The 25,113-nt window shown below is 32.6% G+C and overlaps 1 protein-coding gene across 6 annotated transcripts in view; it reads left to right on the top strand.

Moving 5' to 3' along the window:
• Positions 1-25,113, top strand: part of for (cGMP-dependent protein kinase for) — a 113,902-nt gene that overhangs the window by 85,433 nt on the left and 3,356 nt on the right. For 5 of the 6 annotated variants that reach the window (XM_081995807.1, XM_081995808.1, XM_081995809.1 and 2 more), the window contains 3 exons: positions 22,688-22,907; positions 23,510-23,746; positions 24,381-24,527. In XM_081995807.1, the coding sequence (XP_081851933.1) occupies positions 22,688-22,907; positions 23,510-23,746; positions 24,381-24,527 (604 nt within the window). Of the gene's footprint in view, positions 1-5,569; positions 6,776-22,687; positions 22,908-23,509; positions 23,747-24,380; positions 24,528-25,113 lie in introns of all 6 variants that reach the window. The other variant, XM_081995806.1, reaches the window with a different exon arrangement.

Below are 25,113 nucleotides of genomic sequence, written 5' to 3' on the forward strand. Positions count from 1 at the left end.
ACCTATTTTTTTAAGAAATGTATGCTATTATTTTTATATCACCAATATTTATTTCTAAAGCAGGTTTTACACCGCAATTTAATGCCAACGAAATTGATTAATTTATTCATAAAACAGCTTCATTTCTTGCAAGTTTAAGAATAACCTCTATTTTAGAAACCTGTTTTTTATCCTAAAATCGACTCTAAGGAACAACTAATTTAGTAGTCAGAGAATTTACATATACCGTCAGTCTCCAAACCGTCAAAGCTGTAAAAATCATATGAAGACAGTATTCAGGATTATTGTGAAATTTTATAATCAAAATAACAAAAATACAACAAAAATAAATGGTTATTCGAACCTAAACACAAAACTCTTGGTTGGAAAGCTGTTTTCATTGACAGCTCCGACTTAAAAGTTTGACGAAGGCAAAATGAAATCACATTTTTCACATACTTTGATTTAAAACGTTTGATGTAAAACCCGCTTAAAGCATTGTGACACCTATGCGACATTCAGACTTAAGATAAAATATTATACAGGGTAACCCATCGAAAACGTACGGCAAGTTCCAAAAACACACTTACAATCTTTTTGTGAAAAAATGTGAACAAATTTGACATGGTTTTGGACGTTGTCGAAAAGTGCTTTTGCTCCTGTAAATGACTTCGATGAGAGAATTTTTCTTGAGAACCATCTAAAACTAATGAAGGTATAAAACATTTCATCCGTTTTTCCCAATTTTCCAACCAACACTTCACATAATATTCAGTATTTAGTTAAAAAGACACAGAACGTCCTTCTTATATTATGTTCTAGAATTATGTCGTTTTTTCTAATGCAGTTTGACCTTAAGAATTAATATTGTGAATGTGTTTGTTGTATAAGTCTGTATTGAATTTGGTTATGTAAGTTGGTAATGCAGATTATATTTCTGTGTCAGAAGGTTCTTCTTGACGTTAGTTTGCACATAAAGTGCCACAGTTTGGAATTAGCATAACGAGTGAAAGTGCAAGACCACACTCATATAAACTGAATATAATATATTATTTGCACAATGGAAATTGCAATTTATATTACCGTGCAAGCTTTATGACCGCAAGGTTATATTTCATTCAAAAGGGGTCTCGATTTCTCAAGACATTGCGCTTACATAAAATTTGATGTTGAATTATAACTATTTTTCCGCTCTGGAATTTGGCCAACCAGGCGGATCAGCAATTTTCTAATTTAAATATACGCAAAAAACGATTTCGGTAATTTTTTACGGGTAATTGCATTTTTGCATCGTCGTTTTTAACTCGCAATCGGCCTAATTTCACATTTTGATGCGGATTTAATAGACGCTAATGTTCTGAAAACTTATGCGATTTCTTTGTCCTTTATTGTCTTTACAGAAGTAGGCCATAAACGAGAAAGATTTTCTTGTACAGACATAAAGGAAACACTCTCACAATGTCACAGGATTAATTTCCATATTACGACCATAAAATGTAGATTGTCAATACATTTTATCCACAGAATATAAATCAAACCTGTCCGGTTTCTGACCAATAAGTTACTGCATTCTGTTTCAGTTGCGTAACAACCAAATCCAATGTTATTTTAAACTACAAGGCTAACAGAGAAAGTTTAAGGAACTAGCTACTTATTACAATTTTTGTACAGGGTGTTTGTTTATATTTTACTCAATAACTAACTCAGTTAATCTTAATCTGACAGCAGTTTAAATTAGCAAAGTTGCAGTTTTTCCTGAATTGCCAAATACTGATGTCAAAATTGACATAATGTCAATCACATGTTTGGATTATGTTAAACGGAATTATTTTTGTATTAGATCATTTTATTAAGGTTATGTTGATTACCTTTGGAAAAATATACGGATTTTTCGAATTTTCATATACAGGGGTGGGCATAAGTCACCTGGCAGCCTTGAAAACAGTTCATGCGTCAGACCCACCACTTTCGCTCGGATTTCAGGTGAATTTTTGCAAATTTGCCAGGTGACTTATGCCCACCCCTGTATAAAATTGATGTACCAGACTATTTGTAATCATTGCAGACAATTTTTAAAAAAACAGTCATACAAATTTACTCACTGAATTATTTGCAGTCAATTATTGCTAGTCAAAGCCAAGACGTTGAAAAACAGTAAAATTTGTAAAAAATTGGACTTACTGGACTAGTTGCGGTCACTCTAGTCAATTTTTACAGTCAAATATGAGAAATACACTGATTCAACGCTAGCCAATTTCCAGTCATTTTAGTAAAATTTTACGGTCAAAATATTGGAATATGGTAGAATTTCATGAAAATTTATTTAGTGGACCATTTGTAGCAATTTTCAATGTCAAAAGAGTAAAGTTTTATGAAAATTAACTTAGCGTACTATTTGCAGTAATTTTTCAAAGTTAAAACGTTAAAAAAACTAGTCCAATATTATGAACACTAATTTGACTCGTCATTCTAGTCAATTTTCAAATCTGAAACGTTGAAAAACAGTAATATTTTATGAAAATTGACCATCCGGACTATTTGCAGTCAATTTTCAGTGATTTGACAGTTTAAGGTCAAAATATTAGAATTTGGTAAAATTTTATGAAAATTGACTTACTGAGAAATTTACACTAATTTTCGTCAATTTTCAAAGTCAAAACGTTGCTAGAATAGTGAAAAATCATTATCCTTTATACAATGCGTTATTTTCAGTCATTCCAGTAAATTTTCAATGTCAAAATATTGGAAAATGGTAAAATTTTGTGAAAATTGACTTACTGAAACATTTGCAGTCATTCTAGTCAATTTTCAAAGTCAAAACACTGCAAAATGGTAAAAAAATTTAAAAATTGACGTACCGGACTAATTGCAGTCATTTTTCAAAGTCAAAACGTTAAAAAACTAGTCAAATATTATGAACACTAATTTGACTCGTCATTCTACTCAATTTTCAAATCTGAAACGTTGAAAAACAGTAATATTTTATGAAAATTGACCATCCGGACTATTTGCAGTCAATTTTCAGTGATTTGACAGTTTAAGGTCAAAATATTAGAATTTGGTAAAATTTTATGAAAATTGACTTACTGAGAAATTTACAGTAATTTTCGTCAATTTTCAAAGTCAAAACGTTACTAGAATAGTGAAAAATCATTATCCTTAATAGAATGCGTTATTTTCAGTCATTCCAGTAAATTTTCAAGGTCAAAATATTGGAAAATGGTAAAATTTTGTGAAAATTGACTTACTGAAACATTTGCAGTCATTCTAGTCAATTTTCAAAGTCAAAACACTGCAAAATGGTAAAAAAATTTAAAAATTGACGTACCGGACTATTTGCAGTCATTTTTCAAAGTCAAAACGTTAAAAAACTAGTCCAATATTATGAACACTGATTTGACTCGTCATTCTAGTCAATGTTCAAATCTAAAATGTTGAAAAACAGTAATATTTTATGAACATTGACCATCTGGACTATTTGCAGTAAATTTTTAGTGATTTGACAGTTTATGGTCAAAATATTAGAATTTGGTAAAATTTTATGAAAATTGACTAACTGGACATTTACAGTAATTCTCATCAATTTTCAAAGTCAAAACGTTACTAAAATAGTGAAAAATCATTAACCTTAATACAATGCGTTATTTTCAGTCATTCTAGTAAATTTTCAAGGTCAAAATGTTGGAAAATGGTAAAATTTTATGAAAATTAATTCACCGAAACATTTGCAATCATTATAGTCAATTTTCAAGTCAAAATACTGCAAAATAATAAAAATGTATGAAAATTGACACCGGAGAGTTTGAAGTCATTCTGAGCAATTTTCAACGTCAAAAGAGTAAAATTTCATGAAAATTGACTTACCGTACTATTTGCAGTCATTTTTCAAAGTCAAAACGTTAAAAAACTAGTCCAATATTATGAATACTGATTTGACTCGTCATTCTAGTCAATTTTCAAATCTAAAACTTTGAAAAATACTAATATTTTATGAAAATTGACCATCCGGACTATTTGCAGTCAATTTTCAGTTATTTGACAGTTCAAGGTTAAAATATTGGAATTTGGTAAAATTTTATGAAAATAAAATGCGAAAAAAAAATAATGCGTTATTTTCAGTCATTCTAGTAAATTTTCAAGGTCAAAATATTGGAAAATGGTAAAATTGTATGAAAATTTCCAGTCATTCTAGTCAATTTTCAAAGTCAAAATACTGCAAAATGGTAAAAATAGATGAAAATTGACAACAAAGACAAATAGTTAAGAACGTCAAAAAGGTCTAAAGGCTAAGCTGGCAATTTTAAGATTGAAACTGTCAAAACTGTCATTTTTAACATTTTATCAAAAATGTAGAGCAACAGTTGTCAAATCGACTGTTTATATCACTGGAACTGTCAGTTTTCATACAAAAAAAAAAATAAAATTTAGCGTTGGTTTGTCAGGAATATCCAATCAGAAAAAAGAAACTTATTTTTATCTATTGAGCAAATAAAATACAGAACGTTCCATTTAAAATAATCAAAACATGTTTCAAGAATTTGCCAAGTGATTGATATATGTCAATTTGGCCATCAGATTCTGGGGATTCAGGAAAAATACTACAACTTGCAATTTTGCAAACCCAAATTAGGTCAACATTCAACAATCACATCCTCTTGAATTCGAGGCTAACAGACCATTTTTATTTTAGAAAGCGACGTGAAAAAATTCGAGTCACAACAATCACACCTACAAACAAATAATATCCACACGGAATTAATATTATAGTTAGTAATGATGTTATCACCGCAAAGATTCGTGAACACGACCAAATCGAGTAGCAAAAGTGAAATTAAACGCCATCTGATGTTTTGACCGCTGATCTACTTTGGTACTGATTAATGTTTTTGTTTTATTATAGCGTAATCGCGTAGAAAGTTGCAACTATCGGTGTTTTATAGGATTTGAGTAGAGATCAGCATATTAATTTATTTGTAACATATTATAGTTGTGAAAAACATGTGACTATAATTTCTGTTTTTAATATTACTAAATTACAATTTATAATTGACATTGAAAGGTGACGTGTTTAATATTGCTACAAAGCTGGAATAGTCAAAAATATGGTAGAAACCTTAGAAAATCATTAAATTAGAAGCAGCCAAGGAAAAACTAGATTTTCTTTACTTAATTAACCTGTATAATGAGTCCCTAGATAACTTTCGTGATTAGATAGTGTTATAAAACCAAAATTGTTTAACTTAATAGTCTTTATCAACAAACAAAGCACAAATAAACCATTTAAACATTAATATTAGTAATTTTAATATAAAAAAATGATATATTTTTTACAAATAATTGAAACATACTAAAAACTGACTAAAGTGGCAAGGAGAACGTATTTTTGTTTATATTATTAATGTCCTGTGAATAGTTTCCTGAAACTCCACACCTATACTAAGTTATAACCTAGTATTGAAGTAAAAGTAGTAAAATTCCACACACAAGTGTAACAACGCTCATCACAAGGTCTCTAAAACAAGCAATTTGCAACACCTACCGGCACCATAACAAATTGCCGCTTGCTCTGACCTTAAACTGTTTGTTTCAGCATTAAATCGTTCCAAACACCATGCATAACTAACCATCTAGTAATTCTTGTTTTCAACAATGAAGATCAAAAGATACCCAGGTAAAGCGGTGGTGGATGATCCAGCTTGGCTGGAAATGGACATTCCCAATCATGCTAGAGGACAGTTGTACGAAGCCAACTGGATAGACACGCAAAAGAATTTATCCAATAGCAGTTCCAATTCCAACTCGTGGGATAAATATAGTACGAAAAGTGATGGTACTGTTTCCTCAAGGTTGGGTCAGTATCAAAGTTTGCTGGAAGAGATCCGCAAAGATAACAACGAAGATTTGTACGCTGCTCCTAAAAAGTTGAAAACTACGGACAGTATTAGATTGAAGTATCACAGTGAGAAGATTTTATCGAAGATCAACTCCAAACAGCAACCATACTTTTTACCAAGTCAAGCTGGGCAAGAAGACACAGCTAGTGGGGACGATCACAGTGAAAAACGTCCAGTTCCTAAACCTAGGGCAAAACTATACATGCCTGAGGGAGAACAGAAAAAGTTTAAGGTAGTCCTAGAAGACCTGCAACGTCAAATGAAGAAAAGTGTCAGATTTGATGAAGTCAGTACCGACATAGATGAGGAGATTGAAAAAAGGAGTGGTGACATGGAAGGCAGCACGGTTCGAGTAATAGTCAACCCTACCCATGAATTGCTAGAGCAAATAAATCTAACCAAAAACATGGAAGTTGGTGATGATGGTAGGATAAGTCAATGGGTGGACACCCAGAACCAGTATTTAAGCGTGGAAGACCAGGACGCTCAAGATCTCACTAGAAACGATAGTGGCTACTACGAACACAGTAAAAAAATCCGTCAACGACTACCACCCAAACATATTTACCCTCCTTCTTGCTCAAGTAAAAGCGATCTGCATGAAAACTCTTCCTCAGACACTGATCTGGATGAGTCCGATCGCTCTGATAGTTACTATGACGAAGTCTACAGTATTTACAAGGACGGTGCAGAACAAAGTTTGAAACAACGTGCTGTTGAATCGGATAAACCTTATTTAAGAAATGCGGATTTCACTATTCCCAGACCGAAACTTTTAGTGCCCGTGCATACGTACGCGATCAGACGGAGACGGACTGGTAATATTAGTAAAGAAAGTGTGTCCGATTTCAATTATGGTACTCTTGGTACCAACCGCAGGAAAGCCGCTTCGAAGAAAAAAGGTTTGTAGTTTACGTTTTAGTTTTATTCACTGTCAAAACGATTCATATCATTTATGAGTGGTAAGTACGCGCGGTTTCCATAAGAAATAGGAAAAAGTTTGATTGTTTGCTGTGGAAGAAGTGTATGTCGCTGTTTTGGTAACTCTAAGTATTTGAAATTAAAAGAAACCACCAATGGCAATGTAGGCACGAGTCAATTGAGAACTAGAATCACTCTACAGATTACGGTTACTTACTGTAGCCTTCTAAACCCATAGTGCACATACCTGCATACAGGATTGCCATTTCCAGTAATACACCTTCGTACAGGTGGGGATAAAGGTTTTATAACTAAGATACTACATCAAACTTTCCATTTTGAAAGCAGTATTTACTATTTTAACCAAATAGATAGTAAAAACAACAACTAATTTGTTTAGAAAATATTCTCCTATACCTGATAAAAATGAGCAACTTTTTTAAGAAGCTTCTCCCTCTCCACAATAGAAATTTTTTACTGTAATTAACATCTTCTGAAGCTTTTAAAACGTTTCCCAGGTGTCTGATAGAGCTTCAAACTACCTGAAGGTGTAAAACAAAAACCTCTTGCAGTAGTTTTTGCTAGCACAATCAGACTGTAGTTTGTAATTTTCTCCAAGTCTAAAATCTGAAAAACTGCGAAAACTTTGTGAATAATGGTGTACCATTTTGTTTCTTCTATCAAAGCTTATGTTTTTGGACCTCCTCAAGTACCAAACACATCTGCCTTTACCCATGTTACATGAGATTGTCCCATATAACCTTTATTAAACTAGTTCATTAGAAAATGGGAGCTTCTCTACCAATCCACTGACCAATTAGTATGGTGGTGCTCCATATAGTGGGGCAGAGGGTGTTTCGGTAGTTGCTGTTCTTTTCTATTATTTGCTTAATTAATGGTTCTATTACCTGTATTTTTCAAAATATCACAATACAATGACAGAATCAGGTTTTCAGGAATAAAAGATGGTCCTAAAACTTTATTCCCTAGAAAACAGAATAAAAACAAAAACCACAGAAGATGTAGGTATAAGATATGTCATATTTAAAATTCAGACAGGATTGAAAAATTAATAAAAAATAATAATAATTGTATAATAAATACTTAGCATAAAGAAGCTATAAAAGTAAACATTTACATCATTGAGTTAAAGAAAGTCTGCATAAACCACATCTGGATAAGACCATAAGTTACACTCGAAAATATAAAACTTAAAATCTAAAATAGTTAAAAACAGCAAATTTTAAAATATCAAATTTACATTACATTAAAGCGTAATATGTTTTCTTAGGGACAAGGAACATCTCTCAATTATTTGTCAAATCAATTTACATCTCATAGTAGGTTTTTAGTTAAGAACACAAGTTTGACAAACTCATAAACTCATATTAATATTAATCACCTTATAGTACTAGGAAAGAGGTCCATTTAGAAATCAAAGTTGACCTGTTTGTGGATCTACCAGAAGAGTTGTTATAAGAACCCAAATTTGTTTGCTGGCCCACTCCTTATAATTGTAGTCTGCAGGACTTTGGACCAACTTTTTTAGAGCTGTTTAGAGAAAGTGTAGGGAATCAGCTTTTGAAGATGAACTATTAATAGAAGTAAAAGAAAAGCATGCAATTCTACAACACAAAGTTAAAAGATTGCAAAACAGAAATCCAAGACATTAGACACACTTTTGATCATTTTATCCCTGTTTACCAAAAATATAAATTTCTAGTAGCAAGTTAAAAAAATATTGTTTTTGCTGTCGTTGATGATAGCAATACCAACAAAAATATTCAAAATGTAAGATTGTGTATAATTGTAATCCTGTTTTTGATTGTCTACAGAGGTCTTAGTTGTATTAAATTATTTAGCAGTGTTTTTATTATGAGAAAAAAGTGACTGTTTTAGTCTCAAATAATTAAATAAATGTCACTCTCAGAGCAAAAAAGCTTAATACAGAACTATTGTGTTCGTCATGCCAATACGATTTAAAATCATGGAATGTGCCTAATATTATATGCAAACTACCCAAGGACAAAATTTGAACTGAATGCCTGCTGCTATACACCGAAATATTTCATACCCATCTGGTGCAAACAAACTAAAACTTTACCAAAATTGTATGTAAATTCTGAGAAATCTGGTTCCATAAAAAAAGAATAAAATTATTATCACAATTACAGTGCAACGTAATTTGTTACGGTTGTAATAATGCCCAACTGTACAACGGTTTTGATAATTCCTTTCACAAATTAATCGGAATATTGAGAACGAAAGCTCGCAAGATCATCGTCCACATGTCGTCGATTGTTTGGTCAATTTTTCTTTGCCGGAATACACTTTCTTCATTTAAATATATGTTATTAATTGAATATGCATACTGAAAGTTTTATTATATTATTATAACTGTTGTGATTTTATTTGAGTGATTAATAATAACATAATGATATTCAAAATTAGTATCAAATGTGTCAATAAATGATAACAGTTTATGGTATATTAATAAAGTAAGCTAACTTGATGGTAAATACCGAAAGAGTGAAGTAGAATAAGTTTTTGTTTATTGACGTCTTTAGGTATGCAATTTTAATATGTCTGCCAAACCAGACCTCTCAGCTTAGTAAAATATAGTTAAGTAATTTCAGTTTGAATAAAAATTCAATTGTAAAAGTTTTCTTCAGACACTACCAGTTTTTGGAGATATTATTTGTTACTTTTTAAGGTTTAGTGACTTTGTAGGTATACGAAAAGACGGGAGGCACATATAATTCCACAATAATTTATGTTTCCACTTTAAGAAAGGTAGGGCTATATTGAGCTATTATTTACCAGTAAATCTAAAATACAAATTATGTGAAAAAGACTATTCTAATACATATTAAAATCAATGAATACTTTGCATTATATGTGCATTCTTCTATGTATTCCAAGCAAGTTTACTTAATTGCGTTAAAAGAACAATAGTAGTTGAAGCTACTAGAAGTAGTTTTTAGCAGCACCCATATGGAATTGTCAGAGCCTGGCTCTGAGCTATGTCCCAGAAAAATGAAGAACTGAAGAAACAAAAACTTACCTGCATTCCTAAACCAATGTGAGCAACTTACGCCTAGATTCATAATCATAAAGCAGTGAACGAGTTTTAAAAGACGTGTTAATAAACCTAGTGTGATATTGGTAGGTTTCTGTCAAAACCCACTAAATCGATACCAATATTCTTAGCGAGAAAGCGTTTGACAACCTTGTTTTCTTTTGATTCATCTAAAAAAGTTGTTAGTGAGCCATAAACAGGGTAGTAAGAGTCTAGTGTGTACCAGGGTTAAAAAGATCAGGTCAACTCCACAAGGTGTCATTTTGCCCCTGCTCTGTCGAGTACTGAAGAACTAATACAAGTTACAAAAAAATACTCTGCAACAAATTATTATTTTCAGTTTTATGGTCTTGGTGGTCTTGAAAGTCGTCTATCGGTCTTAAAGCCATCGAACGCTGGTGTACCGTAAATAAAACTAACATAAGAAAGGAACCAGGTGTTGTCAGCGGGTACCTAAAGCCACTTCGTCCCAACGCGAACCGATAAAGAACTGGTTCATTAAAAAGATTGAGCACCTGTTACTGCAGTTTGTCTGCCCAGTTATACCCTTTATTAAATGAACGAAGAAGTCATTGGTAACTTGGGTTGAAAACCAGTTGTGAATGAATATTTTTGAATTAATTAGAGATAATAAACGTGTTGGCATTAGGTTCATAATGTTTTGTTAAGTGCATTGCAATAATTTCAAAGAGAAAGGGCTTGGTCATTATTATAAGTTGAAAGTTAATTAAATCAGATCATTTTGTAATAAAAGTTTATTTCTAAGTCAGTTATCAATGGAGTGTTGTGAAAACAGTAATTAGAATTGACACAATTAGATAAGTGATTGCATAATGACTGATGACCTGTTGGTATATTAACTTCTACATTTTCAACAAATTAAACATCTTGCAATTAAGAAAATTGACCGGTTAGTCAGGATGTGATTGCATAACTGAGTAATTTTCAATCAATTAATTTTGCCATTTATCGGCCTTAATATTATTATAACCGCAGCAATTTAACAGCCAAAATATCAGAATGCGGTATATGATCGGAAAGAAGACACCACTTTATAACGGTTCCAAAAACTTATATGGAACTGATTTAGCTAAAATGTAATTTTACACAATTATTTCGGTTTAGACTTTGTTAGGGGCTATATAATTATGGCGATTTTATCGGTCTTTCATTACTATAAAACCAATTTGATTGATGTGGTGCTGTTAAGAAACCGATAGGTCCGCACCCACTAACCAGTCGACGTTGTCAGTTTTTAAAGGTTTATTCTTCGCGCTAATTAAATTTGAGTATTTTTATTGCTGGGTCTGATAAGGAATTGGAATTAATTAGTTCCAGTCACTTTTAAGTCTAAATCGACGACTGTAATAGAAGTCAAATTCTTTTTTTGCACAGTCAGCAAACTAGTTGGGCTATATTTTCTTAGAATTGTTGTAACTTCTGTTTTTTGCTCTATACAACAATATATATGGTAAGTATTATTGTTTGTTGAGGGAAAAGAAGCATGGACTTAATTAATTTTTAATTGTTCAGAAAACTGGTGGTTTTCTCTGCTAGCAAAATGGTGAGTGTATCAAGCTTGGTTGGAATCAGAAAAAAACCTTCAGTTAATTAAGTTTTATGTCATGGTCCTAAAATGAGTCTTTTGGAGAAAAATGCTGTTGAAAATGATTGTTTTGATCACATTTGGTTACAATCAACAATAAACGCCCGGTAAAATTTCCCAAGTCAAAATAATTTTCTGAAAGTTAAAGGTAAAGTTTGTATATGACATGCTATACGTAAAATATACACTAAACTAAAATTCATTTTAACTTAAAAGGTTGAAAGCAATTCCAAAGAATTTCTAAATATTTAAATATTTTGAGCCATTTTATGCGATTTTAAGTCATTATGTGAGCAATAATAGAAGCATTGTGAGGTACTTTAAGCATTATTGAAGGCAATTTTTTTTATGCCACAGTACATTTTCGTGTGCAAAAGCATCCGGTGAGTTTATTTGACAAGCTTAATGCAAAATTAGTATCTGTAAGCTCTATAAAATGTCATTAATTCTGAACTTACGAAAATATCAAAGCACCCTAGTTTTCTATAAAACTTACCAAAAGAAGAAAGAAAACGTGATAAGTATGGCAACACCGCATACAAATTATGGTCTAGTCTAGTAGGTAATGCTACAATGTAGTAAATGCTTTGAATGTGACGTTTGCTTCTTTATTTGTCAAATTTGGCACATTCAAAACATTTACCTGACTATTTCATGTTACATAAGCTTTATTTGGGTTCATGATTCTGAACCGTTCAGGAACTGTTCTCGAACTGATTTGGGCCATCTACATGGATGGGATATGTGTTACTGTTTACTTATTTACAGCACTATATCAAAGTTATCGTGCAAATGGTCCACACCCATATTCAAAACAGTTCAGAATCAAAAACCCGAACGAAACTGTTATCTTATTTTTGCTCAACTGTCAGTAGGTGCTTTCCTTCGACCGATGATTTTGGATCCAAACGCGTTATGATCTAAAAATCACATGACACCCTCATTACAAAATCTTACGGAGGTCACGTGACAATCTGAAATCACAAATCGAAAGAGAACGTCTCTCATCCCTATACAATGATGATCCGCACACATGATGGCTGCATTGGTTTTCATGCTCCATGAAGCGACGAAAGCGAATGTGACATCATGATGACGCAATCTGGTAAAACCATAATTTGACCAACTGTCAAATTACGTCAATGTGACGTCACATTCACTCGATAGAGCGAGAAAACAGCACTTACAGATTATTAGATACAAATTCGAGTCAAAAATGTCCTATGAACATGGGGCCGCAAATGCTTCCTTACCAAATTATGATTTTTTTAAAATTTGAACTTAATCTAAACTAATTAAGAAATTTTCGGAAACTTTCACAAACGCTGCCAAAAAAAAGTTCAAAAACCTAAAAATTGACTTGAAAGTGCAAATTTGAATCCAAAGCAATTTTCGTGGGTTAGAAGTCAACTTTTGGACTCTCAAGTCAATTTTTGAAACTAAAAATAAAAAAATTTAAGTTTGATGGTTTGGTTTTGAAGTCAATTTTCAAAGTTAAATTTCTGAAGTTACACAATATTATAAAGTTGAATTGAAGTGTACATAAATACATCGTGTTACATTTCTAGGTTTCTGGACATTTTTAGATGTAACATATTAGAATGCCCTTACATGTGTACTACGTAGTACTTATTTCATGTTTTTTTAACATTCGTTTTGTTGTTGGTCTAGTTTTTGTTTACACGTAAACTGTATTCAATTAATAAATCCTCAATAGCCAGTTGTTCTAATCTAGCTGTATTTGTAGATTATCGAGCAGTGAAGAATATCTTTTCAATAAGACGTAATTATAAAAAAAAACGGATGGTTATTTCAATTAGCTAACGGAAAATGCTAATTTTTAATTAACATAAAACACTGTCTGCCTCCTAAGCGTTCTATGACACTGCATTTCGATTAAATTCACCATCAACCGCAATAATCACACTGTCTCGTATAATTCCCGATAATATGTCACACTTAGGTCACATACTCATCCTTAAAAACATTGATAATTTCACGGTCAAGACGTGCTTTCTTCATAAATGAACGACCATTTACATGCGTCACTGACAAAGATTAGCAAAATGGGTAAAGCGATTGTTTTAAGGTTGGTAAGCGTGAAAAAATTTCCGGTTTGGTTTATGAAGAAGCGTTTATGCGTGTTTTGGCGCTCCTAGCTGTACTTATCATATCGTAATACAAACCGGATGGGATTCCATTAAATCCTAACGACCAACAATTTATGAAAACTAGTATTTGCCATAGTGGTTCGAGTAGTTAAAGCGAAAAGCAGTACCATTTCCGTTGTTGGTTCGCCTGAACCAACCAGCAAAAGGTAAACTTCCTCGAGTTATTAAATATTGATGGGCTTTTTAAAAAGTTAATTACATCCAGATAGAAGAAATATGATGTGGAACGACCGGTTTCTACGTATTTTTAGGCACGACTCTACAATTTAGCCACAATCCGGTTAATTTATTGTAATATTAAACGCAGACATCTGGTCGACTTAATTTTCCCACACTCGTCTTCGTTATAGACGTAGAATGGCATCATTGTAAACATTTCCGTTCTTTGATTGATCTAATTATGATTCTGGCTACTCAGTAAAACTACTTATGTGAAGTTATGTTCATATTTTGATACAGATTATTTTTTAAATGCTATTAGTTGATTGGTGAGTTCAAAACTGTGAGAAGGAAAGTAATTAATTAATAACCTAAACACAAATTCATTCCTTAATATAAAAAGTATAAATTGATTGTTTAAGAACCTATACCAAAAATCAAACAAAATGAGAATGACGCAAAAATGTACATTCTTGCTAAAGTGTAAAAAAAAATCAATTAAAAATACAGAAACTTCTTGGAAACGATGATTAGTGGCTCGAATTGTATTTGCGTACTTTTAAAAGCGTAAGAAATGATGCTAATTTGTTGAATATGAAAAATCCTTTAGCGTAATAGACGGTGTTTAAAAGAAAAAAACTAATTTCTAAACCAACCTAACCTAACCAGAACTTCATTATTTGATAAAAAAAAAGTATAAATGACAAAATCATAGTTACAAAGATACTAATCGATAATCACTGTCAATGTTTTAAGTCGCAATATTTTACAGTTTCTGAGATGGTGCAGAAAACTGGAACATTTAAATTTTGCATTTGATTTTTATACATTTACATTGTTAGATTTCCAACAAATGGGAAAAACAAGGACACAACTTAAAATTTCGTAATAATTTTAATTTCTGCTTAAATTGATTAGTTTAATGCTAAAATAGACATTTTGTGCTGCTCAAAATCGAGCAGAAATTTTATGCTCAAATCGACACAAGTCAGCTACTACAGAGTAGTAAGTTTTCATGCTAAATTTCATGAAATTTGGAATATTGTCTAGTAAAATTGATAAGCTTAAGGAATAAAATTTGATGAAATATCTGCTTTAGCTAAAGAGCTTAATGATTTCACTAAAAATTTGATAAATTTAGCAATTTATATGCTGAAATAGATAAACGTGGATTTTGAATTAAAAAAATTGGAAAAATTATCGTTTGTTGCTGAAATTTCGCATTTAAAAAATGTTAAAATAGATTTTTTGGTTTTGCGCAGATTTTGAATAATGCTTTTAATTATTTTTATTTTCAACCAGGTATGTAATAACATTATTTCTTATGTGTAAACCAGGTGGAAAGATGAAAATTACCTAGTTTTACTTTCCACCCGGGTAAATGTCACTTTCCACCCGGGTGAATGTCAATATGCGTTTTGTCATATCTGGGCTTACTTTTTATAGTTAAGAGACTGTGCCGCCACCTCTGCAACAGCTCGCAGCTCAGGTGATGAGATGAGTAACATCTGCGTCTTCAGAAATCTCCATCTTAAAAGCATTTTAAGAAACGTTTCAGCTCAAAATATTAAAGACAGAATAGCACAATAATGACGTCGTCAAGATTATAAACAAATCACCAGTCGTTTATTGTGGTTGAAGTCATAACTACTCGTGCACCTATACTACCTTATTGTTAGAGACTATTAGCAATCAATATTTCTACTGAATGATTTATTAAAAGTTTGATGAGATTTTGATAAATGGTTGAAAATAAAATAGTATACAAACCACGATAGAAAGTTTAATTTCTGTCTCGAGATAAAGTACAGTAAACTACCTAATATCTCGACAGAAATCAAACACTCCATCTGAGTATGTAATATACTATTATTTACAACCATATATGTAATGCTGTCATTACTAACGTCATTGAAGGTTAGGAAGTATCATATTGCGCACCTCTACTTCCCGCCCTCACTTCCCGCCCTCATTTCCCGCCCTCTAAAATTGTGATTGTTAATATTTTAAAAAAAAAAAAAGATGATTGAATTATTTTCGTAATAATTTTAATTTCTGCTTAAATTGATTAGTTTAATGCTAAAATAGACACAAGTCAGCTACTACAGAGTAGTAGCTAAGTTTTCATGCTAAATTTCATGAAATTTGGAATATTGTCTAGTAAAATTGATAAGCTTAAGGAATAAAATTTGATGAAATATCTGCTTTAGCTAAAGAGCTTAATGATTTCACTAAAAATTTGATAAATTTAGCAATTTATATGCTGAAATAGATAAATGTGGTTTTTGAATTTAAAAAGTTTGAAAAATTATCGTTTGTTGCTGAAATTTCGCATTTAAAAAATGTTAAAACTAGAGCTGTCAACAGTTGAATAAATACAATTATAGAAAATCGTCAATTTGTGCCACAAAATCGTAGAAATTAAAAAACTTTATGCTAGAAATGCTTTATTTTACCTTCCTGAGTGTGAATAATGAAAGTTGTAGGAAATTTCATCCTCTAAGAGATTGTATTAAGGTGTTTTTGCTCTCCAACTTACCAGAATAACATTGTATAGATATGGAAATTTAAACAATCAAAGTTATTATACCGTTGGATAACATTTTTCATTAGCTGTCAATAGCTGTAAAATGAACAATTTTATTTATCAAATAAAAAAAGTTATTTAGGATTAAGTGAAAAACTTGCAATTTTTTTATTAGTCAAGTTTGAAGCGCTGTAGAAGCCAAACAATATCACCAACCAATCAAAGTTATTATACCGTTGGATAGAATTTTTGAAAAATCTATCCAAATCAATTCAATCGAAAACATTGAATTGTTAAGTTCCCACCAATGAAAAAAAAAGAATGTAGACATAGCAGGAAGGAGCAAAAGGGACCAAAACAGAGGGCAAAAGTGGAGTTTGCATATGGCGGCCGTAAATTTCCGGTGGGCACTGTTAGAGATCATAAAACGACTTAAAACAAAATTCTTCTGACCATTTCTTTTGACCACAGTTTGAAAGCGCTTTATCAGCCTTCTTATCTTATGATCCAAATAAACTAAAGAACTTTCAGCAAAAAAAAAAACAATTTATTGGAGACCAGAGAGTGTGAAGGCATGTAACTCTTATCTATCTAGTTCATTGCAGTACAGCTGCAGTCAGGCGCCTCTCTGTTACTAAGAATAGCTTAGAATGCGGACTAACGGCAATGCTGGGTGCTTTACGGTTACCACTTTTTAGTTCTCCAGCTAGTAAGTGGTTAATTATCGCATTTAGAAAATGATGAAAGCGATGTTAGTTCCCCAGAAGATGTATATTATTATGAACCACCAGGGCATTAAGTATTTGCCAATAGATAGACGCTAGTCATGCAAGTATGATTAAGACATGCAATCGCAATATAGGCGTTGTTGGACGTGTTGAATTTGATTAATGATGTTTTTTATGTCCATTGAATTTTTATTAATCATTCCGTGTTCTATCCAGAACTGTGTTAACAATCGGGGTGGCAATAAAATAAAAATTGCAACAGAAAAAAGCGGTTTTACGAAGGACATAACTCGCAAGATAGGTGTACAAAGACCTCGTGTAAGTGCCCAACGGTAAAGTCATTGTACGTTGGCGATGGAATATTAATTTTGCAGTTCTTCTGCATCAGAACGGCTTACAAATTGGGAGCGGCCATTGAAAGATAAATGCCTTCTTTGATTGTTTGACAGTCGTAATCATTAATCAACAACCACATTCAAATTGGATATTGAAATGCATTTTTCTACGCTCATTGAAATTAGCAATGGTGAAAATCTCTCGATTAAGTTTCTACTTGTACTAAATTTTGCAAAAAAAAAAAACTCTTATAATTTCACAACCATTATATAAGGCGTTCTTAACTATTAAAGGAGATTTATGTTGGACCGATGAACAGTTAGCGTTTTGTAAAACACCGGCAAGAATATAAACGCAAAACTGTTTTCTTAGTACATCGTCAGAATTTTAAATTGCATCTAACAGTTTCATGTAAAATTGGTTGTCCATTAAAATTGTGGAGCTTTTAGCACATAGCAACAATTTATTCCAGTTACAATAGGTCTTCTTCTTCTTATTCATATTTAAGATCTCGCGATCTGTTAGTTTTGCAGATTCCTCTGGATCAGTTCCTGGGAGGTGGACTGCCAGCTGTCCTTCCATCTTTTAGGTGGTCTTCCGGGTGCTCTTTTCCCTATTGGTTTCCCTTCAAGTGCGATGCGTGGTAGTCTTCTTCTCACGTGAGCGTATTACTTTTTCTTTGTCTCCCCCATCTTACGATGTCTTGCACTCCACATTGTTCCTTAATGTCAGTGTTCCTAATTCCGTCTATTCTTGTTTTTCCCATTATAGATCTGACCGTTTTTATTTCGGCTACTCGAAGCATTCTTTTCGTTTTGTTGGTTTCTATTCCATATGTCATGATTGGCCTGATACAAGTCTTATAGATCCTGACCTTGCTATTCTTTCGCATGTATTCGTTTGCCCATATTATCTGCCTTAAGCAGCCCGACATGGCAGACGCTTTGTTGATCTGGTTTCTTAGGTCCTTCACTGGGTCGTGATAACTCAACAGATCCTTACCCAGATATTTGAATTGTGAGACTTGCCCGATGATTTTGTCCTGAACTACCAGCTTATATCTTACGGGATCTTTAGCATAGGTTATGCTTTTCGTTTTTTCTATAGATATGGTAATTTTCATCGCTTGGCAAAATTTGTGTAGTTGTCTCTGTAGATCGTCCTCCGTTTCCGCGGAAATCGCTGCATCATCGGCGTAGCATACCATGCTGATTCTTTTATTCTGTCCCATTCGGTATCCCATATTTAGTGATGATACTTCCTCTATAATTCTGTCCATTAAGAGATTGAACAGAAATGGGCTAAGGCTGTCACCTTGTCTGATGCCTCCTGGTGTCGGTATTTCTTCCGTATAAGTCTCTCCTGCCTTTACTTTAGTCATGTTGTTCATATTGAGACTGCAGACTGCTGTCATTGTGTCTGCCATTGTGTCAAAATAAAATTATAAAGAATTAAAAAAGGCAAGTACTTTAATGTCTTAAAGTACCTACTGAAGTACATAAAGATATCAATTCAGTTTTGTATGTGTGGTTGCATCACTAATGTAAGCAGAAAATTGTAAGGAGATTCGTTCCAAGCACAAGACCACTGACTGAGGTTTGTTCTAAATTTTCCTAACAAACCTTTTTGGTACGATGAGACAAATATCCCAGCCAGCAAAAAGAATAAAATTGTCTAGTGTCAATCGTATTTTTCGTCATTGTAAACGCGTCTTGAGGGCAATTTTTTTTACTTTTTAAATTTTCTTACAAAGGGTCTTTGTTTAGATTTCAAATTAGATTTGACAGAAAAGTAAAGATTATTATATTATAATGCTTAGGAAGTATTATTTTGTAATGTGTATACTGTATGTAAAGTAGCCCATTTATACACTGAACAGCCAATTTCGTCAGTCTTCGAACGTCACGTGGTTTTATTTAGTAATATTGAATAGCTTCTTGGTTGTTGAAATTATTCTGTTTAAGCACATCAAGAATAATAATTAAGTTTAATTGAAAAAAGATAATTCGCAGTAAAAACTTCCTACAGGGTGTCAAAGTTTTAAGTTTTTTCCTATTACGTACAACTCCTACAGCTTTTGAGATAATTAGCTCAATTCAGTAACTTTTGAGCATACGTTGTTAAGCGAGCCAGCTGACGTTTTTATTTACAGGGCGTTGAATTTGTGTGTGATTATAGGCTATTATATTCTTCCAAACTCAGGAAAAATCCAAAAATTCAAGTAAAAATTTATGTTTTGATCATGGAAAATTGATTGAAAATCTGTTATGGAAGAAAAAGAAAATGTTTACAAAGCTTTATTTTTGTGAATACTTTAAGGTCCACAAGATTTATTTTTAAAGCATTATTTGGTGCCTGAGGGTTTTTAGTTCACCCCAAGGAACAGTTCAATTGAACTGCAATGTACTTAGTTCATTTGTTGTCTGCACAGTTGTCTGGTTTCTTTTTTTTAAATCTAAAATTACAGTTTTTCAGTTTTCTGGAGAATACAACATGTTTATCAAAATAAAGATCAATTAAGACGTACTTTATAAAAAGAAACTGGTTAGGTGAGGCAGAGTAGGATACATAACTACATAATCTGCCTCATCGTAGATGGCCCTCAAAATACGTATACTATAATTAACAACAAAATACTCGTTCATCCACAATCTTAATAACTTACACACGAACCAATTTTTACGAACGCTTCAATAACCACAACAATCTGGTGAAGAAGGCACAATGCGGGGCTTGGCCAAGACAATACCATCATCCACAAATACAAAAAAAAATTATGTTCTGAAACCTACATCGCAACTTAATTACCGGTTTAAGGTTTTTTACTGCAGCTGCAAATACAGGGTGTCCTAAAGTAAAACTGATCTAGCTCACTTAAAAATGGATAGTAGACTATCATGATTGTGAGACAAATATGGTAATTTCTGAAATTTTAAACAGTTTTCAACTTCTATTTTGGGTCACCCGGTATATAAACCAGAACCACAAGGATTCTGTCCTTATTTAGGTGAGCAATATAAGCCTGAAGAGGTGATATAATCCGGCAACTTGTAACATTTCGATTTCTTCGAAGCCCATTCATTCTGCTCCACGAAAGCGTGCGTTAAATGCGGAATTTATTGCTGAAATCCCAACGTATCGACTTCATTTTACTTATAAATATAAGGAATTGCCAAGCTGTAACTAAATTACTTGTTCGGAATCTTGGAATACGATTGTGTTCTGAGAATTTGCAGAAATCTTTTCTATTACAAAGATGTATATTCACATGGTTGCGTGCGTGACAAAAAGTGAAATTTTTCTTCGATATTTAAGAAGACAATCACTATTGAAGTGTGTTTGATTTGCGAATCATTAGCTTCTCATGCTTTAAAGAGTTAACACTCCATTATTGTTTTTTTCACCTAAATCACATTATTGAACAATAAGCTCAACTTGTAACGATTGCACGAAAAGTCGTGAAACAGTAGTCCACAGAAGCTAAGATTAATTACCACTATACTTTTATAGCTTTCTAATAGTCACAATCACATAATTCAAAACTCAAAACTTTTCAAATTACCAGGATCTCGTGACCAAACCACACATTCTTAGTATTGCATCATATACAAGGTTACCTTTGTCAAAATTCACAGTTCCGTGAAAACCACAAATACTGTCTAAAATGAACGTGACTTAATAATTTTCTTTTGGACTTCCTCGGGTTAGAGATGAGGTTAAGTAACGTTATCTCATAAGGAAGAACTGTGTTGTAAAGGTCAAGAGGTTGCGGTTATAATGTATAACCGAGGGATTCGTGTGAACTGGTTAAAGAGTAATTTTTTCTGGTCAGTTTCTGTTATACTCTAGGAAACTAGTGGCTTGGTTGATTTATGTTACAGTCTATATACCAGTGTTTTTATGCCACAACCCAGTACTAAGTAGTACAAGTGTAACTGGCTTTCGACTTTGTACAAAGCTAAACAATTTCAGACGCTCAAGACTATTTACGTGAAAGGAAATGGACTAATTAAGTTAATTCAGTCATTAGTGACATTTGAATAATCGATGAAAAGCCTATCTAATTTAACTCCACCACTTGTGAGTAATACAAGATCTTATCGTTATTGGAAATCCTAAAAACAGTCTAGAGTATTATTATTATTTAAGAGTAGCCGATATTCTGTATCAACTCAACTCTACAAAAATACATTAAAATTGATTAACGATACCAACCTTTGCACGATGACAATAGTCATTAACACAGAAAAATTTTTGCATTAAAATTATCTTCTTAAAATTGTAAAGGAGAAGGAAAATTGTAGCATTTTTGTAACGTTTTGTTTGATTTTTGCAGTCTATAACTTTTTAATCCTTCAAAAAGCTTCCAGGACGTTCAGGAGCTTTCCATAATTTCCCAAACTTTGAATAACATTCTAGAAGCTTCAAGTACCACTCAAAATCATCTAAAACGTTTAGAAACTTTTCTAATCATACAAATATTTCGATAAGGTTCTAGGAAATTCCCAAATCTTGCAAAATATACAGAAAGCTTCAGAACGTCCTAGGAGTTTCTAAAGCCTCACAAACAGGATACTCCAAAAGCTATTTAGCAGTTTTTAACACCTTGCAAAACACCAAAGTACTATAAAAAAATGTTCTACTATACTCCCTATAACTTTCCAGAAGCTTTCAATACTACTCCAACCCTCCAATAAAAGCAACCATCAAATGTCTGACTTTCCAAATACCTTGCAAATACATTTATGAATAACTAATCTTCTAAATAATGTCTAAAGAATTTTCTAAACCCGTTCAAATGCTTCGATAACTTTTCAGAAACTTAAATTTTTTAAACTTGACTGAATTTTAGCTTATGTAATTTACTTTATCTGCGACTAGCATGGTAATGATCCATTACATAGCTTCTTTTGAGTTACGTAATGCTCGATTTTACCACACTAGTGCGATGATAATTATAAAGCTAAAGCACCGTAAGAGCACAATAACACAATTATTATCGCACTAGTGGCTGTAAAATCTCTCATTAAGTAACTCAAAGTTAGGGTAAAAAATTACCAAATTCTGTGTTAATCGTAGATAAAATATATTGTACATTACCCGTGAGGTATGGCAAATTAAAAAAAACTCGTGTGCTCACCATAACTCGGTCTACGACCTCGTCGTGCCAATACTTCTCACTCGTGACTATAAAAATGCTCCTATCACACTAGTAATATAAATAACTATTTTATGCTGTGGAAATGGGTGGTATGACACTTAATAATACCTACATTTTCTATTTCAGAGGGATGTGTGGAGGTTTCGAGGGAGGACAAATTTCTCAGCACTCTCACCCCCGGAAAAGTGTTGGGCGAATTGGCAATCTTGTACAACTGTCAAAGAACGGCAACCATCAAGGCGGCTACCGATTGCAAATTATGGGCCATAGAAAGACAATGCTTCCAAACTATTATGATGCGAACGGGGCTGATCAGACAGGCAGAGTATACGGACTTCCTAAAAAGGTAAATGTCCAAAAACAAACTTCCCCTAAAGTGGGACTTGAAAAATGAACGCTCTGTATATACTAACTTGTTAAACTAGTACCACTTTTATGGTACTTTTATGTAGGTTAGACTAGTCCTTTATACCTGCATTATTGATGGCCCTCCTAACAATAGAACCAAACAAAACAATCGTAAACATTTTAGTACCGAATGATAAAAACAAACTAGTTAACTAGATTATACTTTGTACCACCTCCTTTCTCTGAGTAATGTGCCTCATTCTAGACATGATAGCCTTATAAAGGAACAACGATAAAGCCGATGTTTGACCTGCGATTTGAATGTCCGATTAAATATTTGTAGTTTATTAGTATTGTCGTTATTTCGCATCAGTTCAGACTGGGTAGTCTCCTTGAACAGACAAGTAGTAGCAGACCGTCAGGCAGACATGCAGACGTTATCAGTGATTTCTCGTTTGTATATTAGGTTAAGGAGGATACTGAACAAAATTAAGAGACGATACTTCAAATTGAAGAAACTACGGTAACTTTGATTTGCTAACACTATCCAGTTATCCACATTTAATGACTAGCGTTCTAACCAACCTGTGTCGTTTTTAGTGTTCCTATATTCAAAGCCTTGCCAGAAGAAACGTTGATCAAAATATCGGACGTCTTGGAAGAATGCTACTACGCAAACGGAGACTACATCATCAGACAAGGCAACCGAGGTGACACATTCTTCATCATCAGTAAAGGAAGGGTCAAGGTCACCATCAAGAAAAAGGATTCTAATGAAGAAAAATATATTAGAACGTTGATCAAAGGAGACTTTTTTGGGGAAAAAGCTTTGCACGGGTAAGTGAATCGATTTTGATAACTAATTACGTCAAGACAAACCCTCTTTTTGGAAGAATTCTTCTTATCTGTTGTATGTCGTAATTCTTGTTATTAATCCGGTCTCAAAACAAAAGCTTTTTTCTTTTCAGTTATCGCAATTGCATTGAACCCAGTTATATCAAAGTTGATAATGTAACGAATCGTGAGAAATTTTGGCTTCATTTATTTCATATTAGTTTTATTCGGTGATATCTTATTCTCTTTGTGCCGATAAATAAATGGGAGTAAGCCAATTTAACGTAAACAAGTGCTTGCAATAATTTTTTGCCAGATGCCAAAAAAGGGATTTGATAATTTTTTTTCAATAATTTATTAAAACTTGTTGTTATTGATTGTGTTATCCAATTTAAATTAAAAACTAATCATGTTATGACACTGTATATAAAATACCAAAAATGTGTATTACAGAATACGAAACTCAGTTTCATGTTAAACGATTAATTGGCCTTTACTGAAATATTGATTTTAAAAATACAAAATCTAATTTAAAAAGTTTGAAGGTTCATAAACAACAACTTTTAAATATTACTCTTTACGTTACTAAGTGTACCTTGATTACTATTTTTTGTTAACCTAATCTTGTATATTTTAGTGATGATTTGAGAACGGCAAACATCATAGTAGACGATCCTGAAGGAGTTACATGCCTGGTGATAGATAGAGACACGTACCTCCAATTGATATCGAATCTGGACGAGGTCAGGACCAAGTACATCGACGATATTGATGACCGTCGACGGTAAGAATCTAACCCACTTATGTAAATTACCACAAAAGGCGGCTTTTACCCGTTTATCGTACTAATTCAAGTGTGGTTAATTTGAAATTTAGCACTAATTGGACTCGTTTCAAATGTTCTTCGATAGGTGTGTTTACACTCTATTAAGTCCGACCGGACCACAACAAGTTCATTGTCTTTCAAAATTAGTAACCGTTAAAACAATATCCGATCTATTTTTATTACCTGCTAGATGTATTTGTTTATGCATCGTGCGTATTAATTGATACGTTACATTTTTTCCCATTTATTAAAAGTGCTGAGTTTCTTTAGTAATTATTAATGTTTAGTATTGAATGATAACGTTTTCTATGTTTTTCCCATGCTTTACTAGGAACGTTGCCCTCTGTGTAAGTAACTTGTTTTGCAGCTTATTAATAATTAATGCTTTCTCTCAGAGCTGGGCAATATACTTGGAAAAGGTATTTGAAATATCACTTATCAAACAATACAAAAACCAAATAAAAATTCTGTTATTGTTTTTTCTTTACTTCAATTATCGAATTTATTATGAAAAACTGCATAAACAGTTTCACTTGTTTCAATT

The sequence above is a fragment of the Ips typographus genome, linkage group LG1 (assembly GCF_016097725.1).
Source record: "Ips typographus isolate SLU linkage group LG1, UJ_Ityp_2.0, whole genome shotgun sequence".
NCBI lineage: Eukaryota > Metazoa > Arthropoda > Insecta > Coleoptera > Curculionidae > Ips > Ips typographus.